The 19,252-nt window shown below is 37.1% G+C and overlaps 1 protein-coding gene across 4 annotated transcripts in view; it reads right to left on the bottom strand.

Annotated features, from left to right (window-relative positions):
- The window catches only part of USP40 (ubiquitin specific peptidase 40), an 81,128-nt gene that overhangs the window by 35,687 nt on the left and 26,189 nt on the right, over positions 1 to 19,252 (bottom strand). For all 4 annotated transcript variants that reach the window (XM_058533250.1, XM_058533248.1, XM_058533249.1 and 1 more), the window contains 8 exons: positions 15,253 to 15,553; positions 11,139 to 11,220; positions 9,435 to 9,606; positions 7,504 to 7,588; positions 6,473 to 6,543; positions 5,537 to 5,856; positions 2,992 to 3,115; positions 1,705 to 1,762 (listed from right to left, as the gene is read on the bottom strand). In XM_058533250.1, coding sequence (XP_058389233.1) covers positions 1,705 to 1,762; positions 2,992 to 3,115; positions 5,537 to 5,856; positions 6,473 to 6,543; positions 7,504 to 7,588; positions 9,435 to 9,606; positions 11,139 to 11,220; positions 15,253 to 15,553 — 1,213 coding nt within the window. The remainder of the gene's footprint in view (positions 1 to 1,704; positions 1,763 to 2,991; positions 3,116 to 5,536; positions 5,857 to 6,472; positions 6,544 to 7,503; positions 7,589 to 9,434; positions 9,607 to 11,138; positions 11,221 to 15,252; positions 15,554 to 19,252) is intronic.

Raw genomic sequence — 19,252 nt, forward strand, 5'->3', positions numbered from 1 at the left:
ATACTTTAGGTTCTCTGCATTTCCATAAAAATTTAAGAATTAGCTTGTCAATTTCTACCAAAAAAAACCCTGCTAAGATTTTGAGTGAGAACGCACTGAATCTACAAATCAATTTTGAGAGAATTAGCCTCTTAACAATACTGCGTCTTCCAATCTAAGAACATGGTACATCGCTCTATTTATTCAGATCTTCTTTTATTTTTCACACCAATGTTTTTTTATTGATGTCATAATAGTTTACAACATTGTGAAAATTTAGTTGTACATTATTCTTTGTCAGTCACCACATAAAATGCGCCCCTCACACCAATGTCTTCTAATTTTCAGTGTACAGGTCTTGCATATATTTTGTTAAATTTATCCTCAAGTATTTCATGATATTTTACACTATTATAAATGTTTTCTTAATTTTGTTTTCCATTTTTTTTGGTGCTAGTAGATAAACATACAGTGAATTTTTGTGTATTGATTTTGAGTTCTTGTTAAACTCACTTATTAATTTTAGTAGCTTTTTAATAGAATCCTTAGGATATACAAATAGACAAGAAGCACCTCAATAGTGCACACCATCACTGCATTAGGAAAATGCAATTAAACACACAATGAGATACCAATTCATATTCACTAGAATGGCTATAATGATAAAGACAGACAATTACAAATATTGGCAAGGATATGGAGAAATTGTAACCTTGCTACATTGTTAGTGGGGATTTAAATGGTTCAGCTACTTTGGAAAGTAGTTTGGCAGTTCCTTATAAAGTTAAACATAAATTTGCCATACGACCTAGCAATTCCAATCCTGTATATCTACCCAAGAGAAGCGAAAACATATGTCCACACAAAGACTTACATGCAAATGTTTACAGCAGTATTACTGATAAAAGCCAAAAAGTGGAAACAATCCAAATGTCCATCAATTGGTGAATGGATAAACAAAATGTGATATATCCATACAATGGAATGCTAGTCAGCAATAAAAAGGAATAAACCACTGATACACGCTGAATTATGAATGAACCTCAAAAACAGTATACTAAATGAAAGAAGCCAGACACAAGAGACTATGTATGATATGGTTCCATTTACTTGAAATAACGAGAAAAGCAGGTCTACAGAGACACAAAGTAGATGAGTGGTTGTCAGGGGCTTGGAATGCAAAAAGGGTGCAAGGGATCTTTTTGGAGTGATGGCAAGTTCTAAAACTAGATTGCGCTGATGGTTATACAATTCTATAAATTTACTAATAATCACTGAATTACACTTAAAATGGGTGTTTGATGGTATGTACTCTACACTTCAATAAAGCTGTTAAAGAAAATCTAGTGCTGAGTGAATAGTGAGTTTGCAGCATATTATATTATGATAGAATTTATATAAATGTAAAAATACAATATACACACATACATGGAAATATAATATATAGTACAATATGAATACATACACTAGATAAAGACCCAAATCAGATATACTGGTTGCATCTGGGGAGGGAGAGAGAATAGGTCTGAGGAGGAGAACACAGAGGACTTTATTTGCAATGTTTCAAACAAAAACAAACACATGACAATATGTTAACCTTTGCCCATTTTGGGTGGCAGGTACATGAGCTTTCCCTAAATTATTTTTTGTACTCTCTCATATTTTTTCCATTAAAAATAAAAACTAAATTAAACCAAAAAACCAAAAGCAAATGAAAATGATTACCTAGTTCCTTCATTAATTTTAATTCCTTTATGGCTTTAATTCGAATATCGAACACCACCTAAAACAGAGAAATAAACTAATGACTGTGTATTAGTTGGAAACAATGGGAGGAGAGGAAAATGAAGATCGTCAGTCTGTGCATATACAGATATCCCTGAAATTCATTTTCTCATTTCTACAAAGTCAAAAGCAAAAACTTAGATCTTAATAGTTAAGTTTTTATCAAACTGATGTTAACTGGAACGGAAAAGATACCTACAGAAAACTAAAGAAACAATTGTAGCTAGAAAGGCAAAAAGTTGACAAACCACTAACATTTCTGACAAGAGCAAACACAAGAAACTGCAAGTAATCCCATTTCCTTACGTTAGGAATGATGAATTCAGGGCCAACGAACGTAAGTAATAAAGAAATGTACAATACTAATCCAACGGCACTATGTAAATTACTTTCAATTTTTTTTTTTTTTTTAGGTTAGGCTAATTGCCTCTAGGGCACAAAATCATGGAAACTTAGGTGTAAAAATGATGTCAGAGATCATCGACTCTACCCTCCCACCAGAGCCTCACCCTGTGCCAACAAGGAACAGAGACTGAAGGAATCAGGGACTTCACCAAAGTTTCCCACTTAGGGTGAGGGGTGGGAGGTCTCCTGAGTTTTAGTGCATTGGTCTTACACTGTCCCCTCTACTACACCAACAAATGTTAATGCACCTTAAGAAACGATAATATTTACAGAAAACATTCTAATAAGTTTCTTTTAATGATACAGAAAAAAAACTCAACAGATTGAGACTACATAAATATAAAAAGATGAAACCAGTATCATAGTCTTCAAATGGAAGACTGAAGGAATTCCTTTTAAGAGCAGTTCGCTTTATAAACAGCACAGAGTATAATGCAGAGCAATTTAAGTTAAACTTAAAAAAACCCAACCCAACACAAAAGCAAAACACATATACCTGGTTTAAAAAATAATGAAAAGACCCTTGAAAATATTTTATATTTATCAAAGCCAGAGGGTTCGATGTACTAATTAAACAGGTAACTTGCATATTCTAATTCTAGGCTTTCGAGGAAAAAAAAGGCATATATTTTCTTAAAAACATGCCAAGGGCTAATAATACAGGTGAACAGGCAATAATAAGATGTTTAAAATAAAAAGTTGATTTCTTAAGATTTAGAAATCTACTGAGACAACTGTTCTGAAAGATTAAGGTATTGCTTTCTAAATAAAATTCTGTTAACTAAAAAACCATCAACCAAACTTTAATTACAATCTACTCACTGTGTTAACAGTTGCTGATATTTTAACTTGCTCTTCTTCAGATTCTATTTCACATAAATTTTTAACTTGGAGCCAGTCAATCTCATTCATACTAGCGATCCATTGCCCTTGCTTCGCCAATAAACTGTAGGTAAAAAGATGTTTAAAAAAGGTGTCTTTACACAGCACTTTTATGAATCAGAAAATTAATACTTTTCCTTAGGCTCTACTTTCAAAATTCTGCATGTGTCCCTCAATGTGACTAATTAAAGGTGACCAAGTTCTACTGAGTTGGCTTTTTGAAAGTTGACTATCTTTTTAGCGTAGTGCTAGGTAGTGTTCTACGGAGTCTATATTCACAACTCCAAATATTTTTGACCTCTACAAATAACTGGTTGCCACAATTTTCAAAGAGAACCGTTGTAACTGAACGATAAGTTGCTGACTTCTGCCCGCACACTGGAATCACCAGGGGAGCTTTAAGAGAGTATCTACACCAGAAGCCCACCCATAGGATTTAGACTTAGTCCTTTTAATAACAGGGCAGCCATGTGTAGTTGTGCAGACCAACACTGAGTAAAAAGGCCACATCAAAGGGGTATCATGCACATCATAAACATTGTATATTTATATTTTTATTATAGTTTTATGATAGCAGATGGCAGTAGGGTGTCTTATTCTAACGAAATCTTCCTACAGATGGTAAAAGGGTCTTGAGGAAGGAGTGACTTCTAATTCACACAGAGGCACTGAATGGGCTGGCAGAAGTCCTCTTTGGGAGTGCGTATCCAAGCCCTAGAACATAATTCTACTCTTCATTTCAGTTATTCCACCCTGGGACTCCACCTTAAGTTAGCAATCCTATACACAGGAAAGTTCTAAGCACCCAGATGTTCCCTGAGACTACCTTAAAATAGGAAAAACCGAATGATGATGACAATGACGATGTTGCTAGCTAAAATATCTAGCATTTACTATGTGCAAACATTTTGTAAGGACCTTTTTCACTCCTTACAACTCTATGAAGTTGGTACTAACTACTATCCCCCTTCTACAGAAGAAGAAACTGAGCAGAGAGATGAAGTAACTTGCCCATGGTCTCACTGCTAGTCAGTGACAAAACTGGGAACAAACCCAGGCGGCCGGCTCCAGAGTCCCTGTCCTTACCCACTACACGTACTGCCTCACACAGGAGCTGTCAGGTAAACAACAACAACAACACAGAACACTAGGCAGCCATGAAACGAGGCTTATGAAGAGTCTACAGACACGGGGGGACAGCAAAAACTATTTATCTACAAAATAGTCATTATGTTTAAAAAGGAAAAACCTCCAAAACAAAAAACTAATTATTTCAGTTCAGAAAAACAGGAAAACTAACAGTGCCTGACACTGCACAGGTAGTATGGTGATGCTGCTTTGGGGCTCCTGTCTTCACTTCTGTATTTCCCAAATGCTAATAAATGTATATTACTTTTTATAAAGGAATATATAATAAGCTTTTTATTAAATGAACAAGGTGGGGAAATAAATGTCTGGAAAACACCTGTCCAAAAGAGTAACAGTGATAAATGTAATATAAAATGAATACGTTCACAAGTGCTCTGCCTCCGTGTATCACAGCCACCATAAACAATAATACCGCGACGGCAATCTAAGTACATTCACAGCACTGATCAAGCAGGGAACCGATTCACTGTTTGTAACCTCAAGTCTTCAATGTACGGAAATTTGGGGTGGTTACAGTATAGACAAATCGACTACAGAAATATAGTGTAACAGACACGGATAACAAAACCGGAGAGAGACAGCACTTCTGAGCTTCAGCTTGGACTTACAGGAATCAAGGGTATAATTCCCATGTAATTTGCTCATCTGGGCAACTGGGAGGATCTCAAGACTCATAAAAAGGATTATAACAAAAAACTGAATTGCCTTATGGGATTCTTGTGACAAAATATTCAGACAAATTTATCTATGATTTTAGTGTCCTCCTTGTGAAAAATTTCAGGAACTTTCGTTGGGAAAACGTGCCTTCAGTTTTATAATGAGTGCTAAGCAGAATTCATTTGCTAGGATTCTGCTTTACAGCCAACTAATCTAGACTATATTTAGTCTATACCTACGTTATTTAGTTACCACATTTACCAAAAAAAAAAAAAAACCACATTACAATATCATTTTTTCTCAAGTTGCCTAACCTAGAACATTCCTGTTTACAACATATAGAACACAATGCCTAGGAATAAAAAGAAACATTTAACTCTTATCATTATTAAAATAAAGCTTTAGAGTTCTAAGAGACAGTACTGTAATTAAAATATAGTCATGCTTCACTTAACGACAGGATACTTTCCGAGAAACGCGTCGTTAGGCGATTTCGTCGTTGTGTGAGCATCAGAGTGTACTTACACAAACCTAGATGGTACAGACTACTACACACATAGGCTGTATGGTACTAATCTTATGGGACCACCGTTGTATATGTGGTCGTCACTGACCAAAATGTCGTTATGCAGCTAGCACGACTGTAACTTAAAAAAGAATTCTCTTTTTAGCGAGTTACCTGTTATCATCATTAGAATCCTGAATTAAAATTGAGCTTCCATTTCTGACACCTTGTTCTCTGAATGTCTTCTTAAAGTCTTCCTTGGGAATGGTGGTCCAGCTCTTTTCTCCCATAGATTCAGTATTGTTGATTAAGAGGACACCTACTGGGATTGCTAAAGCTGTGAATACAGTGCCTACTTCTGCATTAGCTGGAAAGACATGTGGAAATTCTATCAACTGCTGACACGTTTCTCCTTCACTGCTTGTTGCCAGATGAAGCACATTTAAGAGCAGAGGTTCACAGTCACTACCAGTTGGAATCTGGATTCCGCCAACCTACAATAATATCAAGACAACCATTAGTATAGTTTATATTTGCCAAAATCAAGTCAACATAATAACGTAGTAAAAGACTACTCTTGTAGAACAATTCTCATTTTTTTTCTTTTCAAATGAAATAAAATTTTCACAAATGTCTTTTAAGTATCAGAAGAACAATTTTCCTTTTGAAATTTTTTCTTGGCCATCTTTTATTTTTTAGGAGAGAAATCTGGAGTGCAGATAGAGATGTATGAGTCCTCAGTGGTGGTAATGAAGCCTTGGAAATATACGAGATGGACCAAGGACAGTCCACCCAGTGGCTGAGATAGTCCTCGCCCCTTTCTTGATGTAGAACATTCACTCTGCTCCTACAAGTCACCTCCATTCCCTAACTCAGTAGAGCTATTCGCCCCCTTGTACATTCCCACAGGGACACACAGCTTGGCACAATGGAGGTGCTCAACAAATCTCTCTTTAACAGGTAACTAACAATGACTGAACCTAAAATCGATTGGACATTTCGGCAGCTTTCTAATATCTAACTGCCTTCAGATATACTGAATAAAATTTCATTAGAGTGACTTAAAAAAAAATCCAAAACTATCATGAGTATTGCTTCAACACTTTTTACCTCCACCCCATTCCATACAAAGATGTCTTCCCCATCAGCAATTTCAATTTCACTCAGTGTCAGGTCATCTCCTAGGAAGACGAGATTATCAGTGAGACCATTTATCATGATCATCAAACACAATTTAACTAAAGAAAGAGCTGAGATACTTAAATACTTGTTTGAAAAAGCATTCTCCTTAAGGAAAATTAAGAAAAAGGCAGTAATTATGGTTATGATACTGACATTGTTTTATATTATTTTTATCTTTATTCCTTCCATCACTCTTTAGTTTTTTTTTCATTTATGTAAGCATTTCCCCATGTTGTTACATAAGTTTTATGAGCGTGATAGCAGAAAAAAAGAGTTAATATAAATGTCAATTGTACTGGACATCGTGAACAGGAGTAAGGCTTCGGCATCAAACAGTCCTAGCGCCACCACTAATTAGCTGTTCAAGTCTCTACACTTCAGTTTTCTCATTTATGAAATGGGGATAAAAGAATTTTGTGAAAATCAAATGAGATAATTCACATCAAACATTTATCTCAGTATTTGGCACAATGAAGTCTGAAATAAATGTTACTGTTGCTACTGCTATTTTTATTGTTTTGTTGTTATTTAAAGGAAGTAAACGCTTTTAAGCTCTCCAAGTACTTTTGTTTGTTTTGCTACAAAATCTAAAGCTGAGTGGGGTAAAAAATCAAGCCACATAAATAAGATTCAAATCGTTTCAAACCATTTGCTCAAAAATCTGTGGTAATATAAAAAAATTCCAAAACCTTTAAAAAAATTTTTTCGGTAGAGAGGTAGCCTTAACTTCAGAAAACATAAAATGTTTCCATGTTAGCAAAATTTCACACATTACATATATCGACTACATTATAAATTGGATAAATAATCAGTTTGAAAACTGACAATGTGATGATAAGCTACATAGTTGAGAAAGAAGCAGGCAGGGGAAAGACTGGCAAAAAGTAGAAAATCACGGATGAGCTCCACAGAAATATAAATATGTAAAATGAGTTGCTGTGTTTTAATATTCATCTTACCATCAAGCATCTGGTAAACATGAAGTCCTGCTGGTACAAACTTTGCAACACTAAGAACCATATCTCCTTCCCAAAATTCTAACAGCTGAAGAATATTAAGGAAAGAAAAGAGAACAATGAAAAGTAACACATGTATCACACTTCCAGGTTAAGTAAGAAGAGCACTGTGCCAATTTACATACGGATGATAAAGGGTGGTGCAAACAAATGAATTCTCCCATCCCAACCCAACACCACAAGTGTGGAAAGAAGACATCATTCATTATTTAGTCAAATCCAGGATGGCTAGTTCATCCACTGGTGATGGGAGAATCTTGGCACACACCAAGAGCAAACGACCATTTAAACAATTCTACTTAACTCACAGGAAGACCGCTTTTATCAGAAGGCAAACTCATTAGCATGCTAGCCCAGGAATCTTTGCCCAAAAAAGCAAAAATCATTTGTTCAATCAGCACTGTTCAGGGAAAAGCAGCACTGACTCTAGCAGACACTAATATTCTTGTTACCTGAAAGGAACATCTTCCACTGTAAATGTGAAAAATGGCATTACCAGTTTATATAATAGACTACCAGGAATCTGTTCTTTAAGTTTCTAGATCCAAGACTCTGGGGATTGTGGTAATCTTGCCAAAATAACATCACCCACAAAAGTCAGTCCTATTTAGTCTCCCTCCACAATACTATAAGACTGTTCTCTTAAAAAGAAATTTCATATTTACAATTGATTAGTTAACCGTGTCAATCTCACAGCCTCTTGCCAGTGGCTTACTTCTGAGATAACAGAGATGTACATTTAAAACACCAAAAAACAGACTGGAGTGAATCTAAAACTTATAAAGGAGAATAAGGTCTTTTCCATTTGAAATGTCACCCTAGACACGGTCAAATCTCCAAGTCCACCTTTATCAACACTGCTAGGATTGGCTCAGAAATGAACTTTTAATGCAAAAGTTCAGAAATATTAGATAATTTTAGAAATTCTGATACTGACCCAACATCTAAATATCATTCAAATCAACTAAAGTTAAAAAAGAAAGTGGCCTGCTTTTCTTTGTACAAGAGAAAAGTCAAAAGACAGTTAATCACTTGGATAATTGATAGTTTTTCAGAAAATTTATTTATTTCTGGAAAAAAGCTCCCTTTTCCTTGATCAGGAAGTATTGTGGGGTGAAGAAACATGATCAAGAGAAAAGAAAGTAGGGAGACCAGGGCTAGAGTCCTAGTTCTACTACTAACCAGGTGTCTGAGCACAGGCAAGTCACTAGACCTCTTTAAATCACAATTTCTTCACCTTTAAAACGGGGTTAGCCTACCCTCATGAGGTTAAAAGAACCAAATGATAAAATTTACATGAAAGCACTGTAAGTAAAATAAAGACCACCTCTGTTGTTGTCATTAAAATACAGCTGGATAAATTATTTACAGATAATGATTAAATAGATGTTTGTTTTTATTAGAGACTAGTAGATATTTTCCTTCATTCAGCAATCTTACTAATAAATGCTCTTCTATACTGCAACGTAGAAAAATTAGCTGCTTTTATTTGTTTAGTAGTTCTTGGTTTTAGGCAACATGCTTATCTTTATCTTTTCACTCCACTTAACATAATTCTTCTCTATTTATTTTTCCAAAAAAGAGACTACCTTATACTCTTTCTCTCCTCAAAATAAAATATACCAGGCTTGGTTCTCCACCTGAAAACCTGCTGGCAGGACAGTGGAGTCTTGTCCGCGCAGAAAAGCCTCTCTAAAAACTCACAAGTAAGGGGAAAACGTTTGGGCCATCCCTCTATGGAAGTGGCAGGTGTAGGATTTTCCTAAGCAGCTTTGAAAATTAACAGTTGTATCCTAAATAGGATTTTCGAAAAGAGAAATCCAGCTTGAGATGGACTTTAAAGTCTAAATTAAGAGGAAGTAAGGCTAAATTACCTGAAATATTGACTGTCGAAGGTCTCCTAAAGTTTTTCTTTTGTCAAAGGTCAAATCCCACATGCTTTCTGTTTGAGAGACCACAGGATGCAGAGCCCCGTTGAAGAACTGATAATGAGGGCCCAGGTGGAGATGTAGTTCAAAATTATTGTCTGTAGAATCACATTCTGCCCTAATTTAAAGAGGCATAAAAAATACTTAAATGCTATGTTTTTATAACAGACACTACTTCTTCTCAAACCAAAAATATTTAATTTACAATACAAACAAGATCTTTATTCCACCTAAGTCATTATAATTAACATCCTTTTCTTCCAGCTCCAAAATGATTCATTTTAGTTTCTCAATAAATAGCAAAAATTCAGCTCTGCCACCATGAATTCCAAGGAAAAATTGTTCTAACATACACTGTGCAACGTGACTCTGAACAAATACTGACACTCAAACTCTTCCAATCCTAAGATTATATTATAGTCATGAATAAAATGCTGGAAACTTGCTTCTAAAATTGTGTTAAGTACCAGATTTACAACTTCTATTTCATCCTTACTTCCACTAAACCCCACAGACTCTCCCATAAAATATTTGCAGTCGCTCTCATGATCCTCTTGAGTCTACTCTCTCCAGGTCAAATGTTCTCAGCATCAGCCTCGCACTGGCCGCTCTTCTCTGAATCCGCTCAGCTGCCCTGAAGCATGGTGCCAAACACTACTCCCGGCAGTCTGAGCAATGGAGAGTTGGATGAGGCTTACTGCCACAATTCAGTTACTTCAGACACAACTCTATTCATGTGCTCAAAGACAGCATTAGCCATTTTTGATGACCACATTAGAGAGTTTAGTGCTGGATGACTAAAACCCCTAAGGTTGTTTTTTTTTTTTTTACCAACTGCTAATCAACACCACTCATGCAGGTTATTTTTTACACTTAAAATATCTTACTGTTAAGTTTTTATCTTCTTAGTGTCTTGATTTGAGATTTCCTTCAATGTTGGTTTGTCATTTAATCTACCTGCTATTTTTTTTTCCCCTAGCTCCAAGTCAATAATAAAAATGTTGAACACATCCCTGCCACATAATCAGCCACTTGGGTCCATAAGGAGACCATGAGAACATCCATTTCCCTAACCCAATACCCCACCGACCCTGCCAGAGAACAAATAAAGAAACAGTTCTTCAGGGTCCAAGATTAGGGCTCAAACGAGAATGCTGAGATCATCAAGTTCTCACAAACCATCCCTTTAAGAATCCAGTATAGGTTTTTGCCCAAGATTGACACTAAGCCCAAGAGTCTGTAGAATCCACATTTCCTTCCTTTCGCCCACCTCTCGTCTTCTGTCACTATGTGACAGTTCTCCACAACTACTTAAATATGAGAGGTGATTTTCACATCAGGCTCTCTTTGTACCAAGGGAATTACCTGACAGACCAGGATACAATTCATTTAGTGCAACTACGTGCTCACCGATTTCTCTAGTCTTCTTAGTGATGGCCATTTATTTGTGTGTCATTATTTCACTCACTCTCACAGAGGATAATTTCAAAGTAAAAGATACTCTCACTATAAAAATTCAGCAGCTAAGCAGACACTGGAATTAACTAGTTTTATTTTCTTTTTAAATTTTCATTATTGAATACTTAAGACCTAAATTAGATCCTCACTCTCCAGAAAAACCATTCAAACTCTAGAACTATTTAAAATTACCTTTTTGTTTGCAGTTCAAGGTTGGCTGCATCCATTTCATTCAGCAAATGACACGGAACTCTGTATCTTGGATTAGCTCGAGCTGTGAACAAAACTTTTCATTACCTAGTGCTGACTAAATGAAATCTGGTTGCTGAAGAGTAACATGGAAAACTAGAAAGGACTGTGCTGGGAGCTAGGAAAGCTTCTACCAACTACCTGTGTAAACACTAATTTTCTCTGGATCTCAAGTTTTCCCATCTGAAAAATGAAAACATTAGAACAAACGAAAGGTAAACAGTTTTAAGCCAAGCTAGAAGAATTCCATTTCTTCAACTTTCTTTAAATATACTTTTTATTTTTTTAATTTTTTTTTTCTGCCTGCAAGTTGTACTCTTGGCTTTTCATTGGTCTGTTTTTTATTTTTTATATTATTTTACTTTTTATTTATTTTATTTTTAAAAAAATTTTTTCCCCCAAAGCTCCAGTAGATAGTTGTACATCACAGTTGCACATCCCTTCAGTTGCTGCACATGGGACGCGGCCTCAGCACGGCTGGAGAAGTGGCGCGTCAGTGCGCGCCCGGGACCCGAACCCGGGTCACCAGCAGTGGAGCTCGCGCACCCAACCGCCAAGCCACGGGGGCTGGCCCTAAACATACTTTTTAAAAAGAACACCTACTATTTTCTTCCTGATAACAAATGTGATAATTAGTCACTGTAAAGATTCTGGAAATTATTTTTTAAAATGTAGAAGAAATAGATATTACCTGTAATCCCACTCCCAAGAGATACTGCTAAAATTTGGTATCTATACTTCTGGGTTTTTTCCCACACCTACACAATCCATCTGTACACACACACACACACACACACACACACACACACACACACACTTATTTAAAGCACCTGGGATTGTATTTAACAAATTTGTAACTTGCTTTTTTATTTCATATATTGTGAGCATTTTTCCAAAGCCTTAAATGATTGCATAGTAGTCAATTCTATAAACAGCATAAGTAATCCAACCAATCTTTTCCTGTTAGACATTTAGGTGATTTCCAATTAGTCACTATTATAAAATAATGAGGGTAACAAACATCTTTAAACATAAATATTTACACACAGCTCTGATTATTTGAAAACAAACTTGTAGAAGTAGAAGTACTGGTTTATTTATTTATTTATTTATTTTTAAAGATTTTATTTATTTATTTTTTCCCCCCAAAGCCCCAGTAGATAGTTGTATGTCATAGCTGCACATCCTTCTAGTTGCTGTATGTGGGACTCGGCCTCAGGATGGACGGAGAAGTGGTGCCTCGGTGCGCGCCCGGGATCCAAACCCTGGGCCACCAGCATCGGAGCACGCGCACTTAACCACCAAACCACGGGGCCGGCCCAGAAGTACTGGTTTAAAGTTTTTAAATACATACAACCGAACTGGTTGTATTACGTTATATACCTACTAGCTGTAGAGGAAGTGCCAACTGTTGAGAACCACATTAATAGAAATATTTGACTTGGTAAGAAAAAAGTGGCATCTCATTTAAATTGCTTATTTATAGCCTTTTCCCAATTCACTACTGTGCTCAATGCAATAGACGTAAAAGCATTCTACAGATAGGAGAAATAAATTTGTCATACATTTTGCTGTTTTCCACTAGCTTGTCATTTGCCTTTTAATATTGTTTAAGGTTTATATCACTTTTCCTTAATTTTTTTCTTTACATTTAAGCGTAGAAAGATCTTCTCTACTTTGAGAACAGAAAAATATTTATATTTTATACATTTTAAGGTTCCTTTTTTACACAAACATTAAAGGAACTATAATTTCATTCAAGCGATTAGTATAATTTGATTATATAATTGATTATACTAATTGCTAATTCAAGTGATTAGCAACTACCCAACTTCCCAGTCGTATTTATAGAGTAATTTGCTTTTCCTCTATTATCTGAAAAGCTACCTTATCATGGATTAAAATCCTAAAACTACTCAGATCAATTTCTGGGCTTACTGCTCTACGTCAATGGTATGTCCCACTCTTCGCATTAGCACTACATTGCTATAATGTATAACTGCTATAGCTGTACAAACATGTTTTTACTGATAGAGTAAATTTTCCTTCAGTAGCCCCTTCTTCAATTTTCATTACTTTATCTCTCTAGGTGAATTTTAGGATCATTTCACCAAGTTCCACCCCTTCATCCCCCAAAAAAGGTCCCTCAAGATTTTGGCTAGACCTTTATTCAATTCCTAAGCTAATTAGAAAACTGTCATTTAGTACATATTCCCATTACGTACATACTAAAATTCAATTCTATGAAAAAGACAATATTCCATCTGAAGACATTCTTTTTCTATTAATATATATTGCTGTAACTGTGAATTCTGCTCTACAATATTTTTATCAGAACCATTACTATATCTTTCCCTCAGAAAAATACAGAGCCCTTTCTGATTAACGGAATAGTTATATAACTGTTTCAGATCCAGAAAGTTAATTTCCTTTGATTCACATGCAAATTATTAACTGCTTTCTTCTTCTTCTTCTTTTTTTTTTTTTTTTTTTGCTGAGGAAGATTTGCCCTGAGCTAACATCTGTGCCAGTCTTCTTCTGTTTCCTATGTTGGTTACCACCACAGCATGGCCACCAGTGAGTGGTGTAGGTCCGCACCCAGGATCCAAACCTGGGCCGCCAAAGCGGAGTGCGCCAAACTTCACCACTAGGCCACGGGGCCAGCCCCTCTTATTCTTTATAAAAATGATCACTATTCTCATTATCTAAGAACAGTATCCTCATCTCTAATCATAGATATGTCTCAATCTAAAGAGCTTTCCTAGTTAAGATTTTTTACTTTTGAGTGGACTTTGGGAAGTGATCAAAAAGTCTTACAGAGTGATTCACGTTTGTGGCTTCAATTCAAAAATACTCTCAGGGCCGGCCCCATGGCGTAGCGGTTAAGTGTGCGTGCTCCACTGCTGACGGCCCAGGTTCGGATCCTGGGTGCACGCTGCCTCACTGCTTGTCAGGCCATGCCGGGGCAGCATCCCATATAAAGTTGAGTAAGATGGGCACGGATGTTAGCCCAGAGCCAGTCTTCCTCAGAAAAAAGAGGAGGATTAGCATGGATGTTAGCTCAGGGCTGATCTTGCTCACAAAAAAAAAAAAAAAAAAAAAATAGTCTCTATCATTGTGAGTCCCAAGGGTTAACGTCCATGGCATGAGCTCTCTTAGCCAGCCCTGGTGGTCTTGTGGTTAAGATTCGGCGCTTTCACTGCTGCGGCCTGGGTTTGTTTCCTGGTCAGGGACCCACACCACTCGTCTGTCAGATGTCATACTATGGTGGCTGCGTGTTGCTGTGATGCTGAAAGCTATGCCACTGGTACTTCTAATACCAGCAGCATCACCCACGGTGGACAGGTTTCAGCAGAGCTTCCAAACTAAGACAGACTAGGAAGGAGGACCTGGCCACCCACTTTCAAAAAAATTGGCCATGAACACCCTGTGAATAGCAGTGGAGCATCATCTGATATAGCACTGGAAGGTGGGAGGATGGTGCAAAAAGACCAGGCAGGGTTCTACTCTGCTGTGCACAGGCTCACCAGGGATCGGAATCAACTCCACAGCACTAACAACAAAATGAGCTCTCTTAGAAGGTTCACCAAAGAGTGCTTCAAAGATATTTCAATTGTTCAGAGAACGCATTACCTTGAGGGAAAGGAAGATAAAGAACATATGAAAGGGAACATATGAAAACAAGCCCAAGGCCACGTACTCAAAGGCAACATAGGGCAAATGACAGAGCCAAGACTGTGCATAAGGTAAATCACATGCAAGTTTGCCCACACAACAAAAAAACATTATGTGATCCAAGAAAATCCAATTTTGAAAATCTAACTGTGGCCTCATATTAGTAGAGGGGAAAAAATTAAATAGAAATATATAATCTTTATAAAATGACAGATTGTTGGATTTCATTTGGTAGAATGTCTTTCCTACTGTTAGCTTTAAAATATTTTAAAATGTTCCAAGACTAAACCTTCTTTTAAAAGGGTGAAAATTCAAATAGCATTCAATATTTATCTTCTATAATCATCAGCTTAAACAAATAGGAACATTTTTCCTTCCATACCTTCAGGGGGTCTCTGCAACTGGGATTTCCGATAAAACAACATATAGGCACTCTCTTTACCCTGAAATTGCTGTTGAATATCCTTTTCCTTGATTGGTTGGACTTTGGAATCATTTATATCAAACCAGTGAGGACAGGAGCTTCTATCATTTAGTCCTGGGGATTCTGAAGTAAGGGTCTTGAAAATGTGTTGATCATTCCTTTGGAAATCAAACTTAGCCCGGAGAGAAGAGTTCTTCAATAGACTAACCGTACTTTCATCTGAACTGAGTAGAAATATCTGAGAATGAAGCTGTAAGAACTATACAGAAACAAAAAACAAATACTAGGTTAATAAAAGAAATTTTTTAACTAGACACGATAAAAAAACTTTATCTTCCTTTCTCTGATTAGATCTTTTAACTTCACCTTTATTTTTGGCCTGGCCAGCTAGGAGGAAAAAATATCCATTTGAGACATAATAAAACGTTTAATAAATATCAGAGTGCTCTCTGTTAAACAATCTAATAGCTGTATCAAGGGACAAAGCTGCCATGCCACAATCTAAAAAATATTTTAATTATACCTTAATAATGCTGTTTAAAAACATACTTTACTGAAACAGATTAAGTAGAACAAATACTTCTGAAATGTTTAAAGCAATCTAAACAAACAAAGCACAGAACAAAGGCAATCACAGTGAAGCACTATAGAGATAATTTAAAAACTAGTGACTCAGACAAACTCTGCTGGGATAATTAAAAGCCTAAATTATTGTTCAACATGAATTAAATTGAATGTTGTCTGTCCTAGAAGCTGAAAGGCTAGCTCAGGACATCAAAGCATAGAAAGGCTGAAGTCATAATCCCAAAGACTATTTCTCAAGTTCTTCCAGCCAAAGGCTTAGAAAGAAAAAAATATTCTCTCCCTTTTGTCTACCCCACCTCTCCACCCTCTTCTCTTCTCTCATTCCCTAATCTTTATGCAGACTTGCACCTCCTTCTTTCCTCTCAGCACAAATTTACTTCACATAGAAAAACACTTGGGAGGTTTATGTAACATTTGCTTAGCTCATCAATCAACACGGAATATTCTTTTTTTCTTTCTTTTTTATTTTTTGTGAGGAAGATCAGCCCTGAGCTAACGTCCAATGCCAATCCTCCTCTTTTTTACTGAGGAAGACTGGCCCTGGGCTAACATCCATGCCCATCTTCCTCTGCTTCATATGGGACGCTGCCACAGCATAGCTTGACAAGCGGTGCGACGGTGCGCACCCGGGATCCGAACCTGCGAACCCTAGGCCGCCGCAGCAGAGCACACGCACTTAACAGGCTGACCCCGGAATATTCTTTTCTCTTGGAAAGAGGAATGCCAACTCTCTAATCAAAAGTACTATTTTATCACTAACAGAAGGGCCTAGGGCATATGACCCAAAAACAATATTAACACTGTGTATAATAGATGGTAAAATAGTTTTGCAGCTAATTTGTTTTAGGTACAATAAAATATCAACAATTTGAAAGCTTCGAGTAATGAACTTTCTGAATAGCCGATTTTTTCTTTGTTTCATAGTTGAGGATTAACTCTTTTAAACCTCAAGCTTCAGTACAGTCTTGTACTAGCAATGACAGAGAACTTTTACTGGATCAAGCCTCCTGACAAAAATGTTAAACTCTAGACAAAATAATGAAAACAACTGTTTGGAGAGTAACCAAAAGCAGGCAGAAAGTGGAGGGGACATAATCCTCCAAAAAAGGGAAGCACATGAGGTGAGTTCTACACTAACCCCCCTCTTCCCCGTTGGTAGCAGTGCACGTAAGACAGTTCAAGCGAAGGGCAGGAGTCTTACTCAGCTGAGGAAACAGAATCTGAGAATGCAAGAGAGGCTAGAAAGTGAAAGGGAAAATCCTATAAGGGAGCCCTGAATCTAGATCAAACTGCCCTCAAATCCTTGGCTGACTCCTGAATGGTACACAGACAGCCTGAGACCCTAGGAACCCAGCATAAAGTAACAGCTGGGAGGTTCAAGACCTGAGCAGAGATTTTAGCTCCCTGCTGCTGGGTAGAAAGAGCATGGAGCTGAAGTCCTGCCAAATTAGAGGCATATGACAAACACCTCAGGCTTTCCACCGAAATCCTAGAAGGGCCGTGCCTTAGGTCAGGGGTTGGCAAACTTTTTCATAAAGGGCCGGAGAGTAAATATTTTAGGCTTTGTGGGCTAAGAGGCAAACTTAAGGACATTATGTGGTACTACATAACTTTTAAAAAATAACCATTTAAAAATGTAAAGACAGTTCTTAGCTCAGGGTTGTACTAAAGCAGGCAGCAGGCCATTTTTTGCCCACAGGCCATAGTTTGCTAACCCCTTCCTTAAGAGGACGGACCATGCATGCCCTAGGACTAAGAGCTACTCGCTAGGACTAACCAGCAAAACTGCAACAGACCCTACCAAAGCCCCAAAGGAAGCTTCCACAGGATCAAGGTGATTCAGAGGTAATTCAATGGCCTGTTAGAACATAATGCAAAACTCTGTAGAGAACAGTAACACAATCCACAGTCTCCACAACACACCATGCACAATGTCCAGGAGGCAAGATAAGATTATACGATATGCAAAGAAACAGGACAACGTGATTTGCAATCAAGAGATGATACAGTCAATTCACAAGAGAAAATAAAATTAATAGAAATAGACTCAGAAATAATCCAGATGTTATAACAACAAAGTTACTAAAAATATGTTAATTTATAGGAAAGGATGGATGGAGGGGTTCAGATAGGGAATTTCACCAGAGAAATGGACACTCTAAATAAGAACTAAACAGAAATTCTACAGCTGAAAATACAATATCCGAAGCAAAAAGTTCATTGGCTGGGCTTAACAGAAGTCTGGTTACAGCAGAAGAAAGAACCAGTGAACTTTAAAACAGATCAATGGAGGGCCGGCCCCGTGGCTTAGCGGTTAAGTGCGCACGCTCCGCTACTGGCGGCCCGGGTTCGGATCCCAGGCGTGCACCAACGCACCGCTTCTCCGGCCATGCTGAGGCCGCGTCCCACATACAGCAACTAGAAGGATGTGCAACTACGACATACAACTATCTACTGGGGCTTTGGGGAAAAAAAAAAAGGAGGAGGACTGGCAATAGATATTAGCTCAGAGCCGGTCTTCCTCAGCAAAAAGAGGAGGATTAGCACGGATGTTAGCTCAGGGCTGATCTTCCTCACAAAAAAAATAAAAATAAAAAATAAAACAAATGGACTAAACATTCTAATTAAAAGAAAAAGATTGTCCCAAAGAGGCTTATGCACCCCTATGTTCATTGCAGCATTATTCACTATAGCCAAGAAATGGAAGCAACCCAAGTGTCCCTTGACTGATGGTTGGATCAAGAAGATGTGGTATATGTACACAATGGAATACTACTCAGCCATAAAAAAAGCCAAAATCGTTCCATTTGCAACAACATGGATGGACCTGGAGGGTATTATGTTAAGTGAAATAAGCCGGAAAGAGAAAGACAAACACCGTATGATCTCACTCATATGTGGAATATAAACCAACACATGGACAGAGAAAACTGTATTGTGGTTACCAGGGGCAATGGGGGTAGGGGGTGGGCACAAGGGGTGAAGGGAGACATGTATATGGTGATGGACAAACAAAAATGTACAACCAAAAATTTCACAATGTTATAAACTATTAAAACATCAATAACAAAAAAGATCTGATAAAAGAAAGAGATTGTCAAACTCGCTAACATCTGATAGAAAACACATGAACAGTAGAGAAAATCAACAAAAGCAAAGCTTTTTTTTAAAAGTTTAATAAACTTGATAAACCCCTAGCAAGACTGAGAAAAAAGAAAGCTAAAAAGCACAAATTATCAATATCAGAAATGAAACAGGGAACATAACTTCAGGTCTTATAGACATTAAAAGGATAACATGGTGATATTTCAAACAACTTTATGCTAACAAATTCACCACTTTAGATAAAAGAACAAATTCCTTAAAAATCACA

The sequence above is a fragment of the Diceros bicornis genome, chromosome 37 (genome assembly GCF_020826845.1).
Source record: "Diceros bicornis minor isolate mBicDic1 chromosome 37, mDicBic1.mat.cur, whole genome shotgun sequence".
NCBI lineage: Eukaryota > Metazoa > Chordata > Mammalia > Perissodactyla > Rhinocerotidae > Diceros > Diceros bicornis.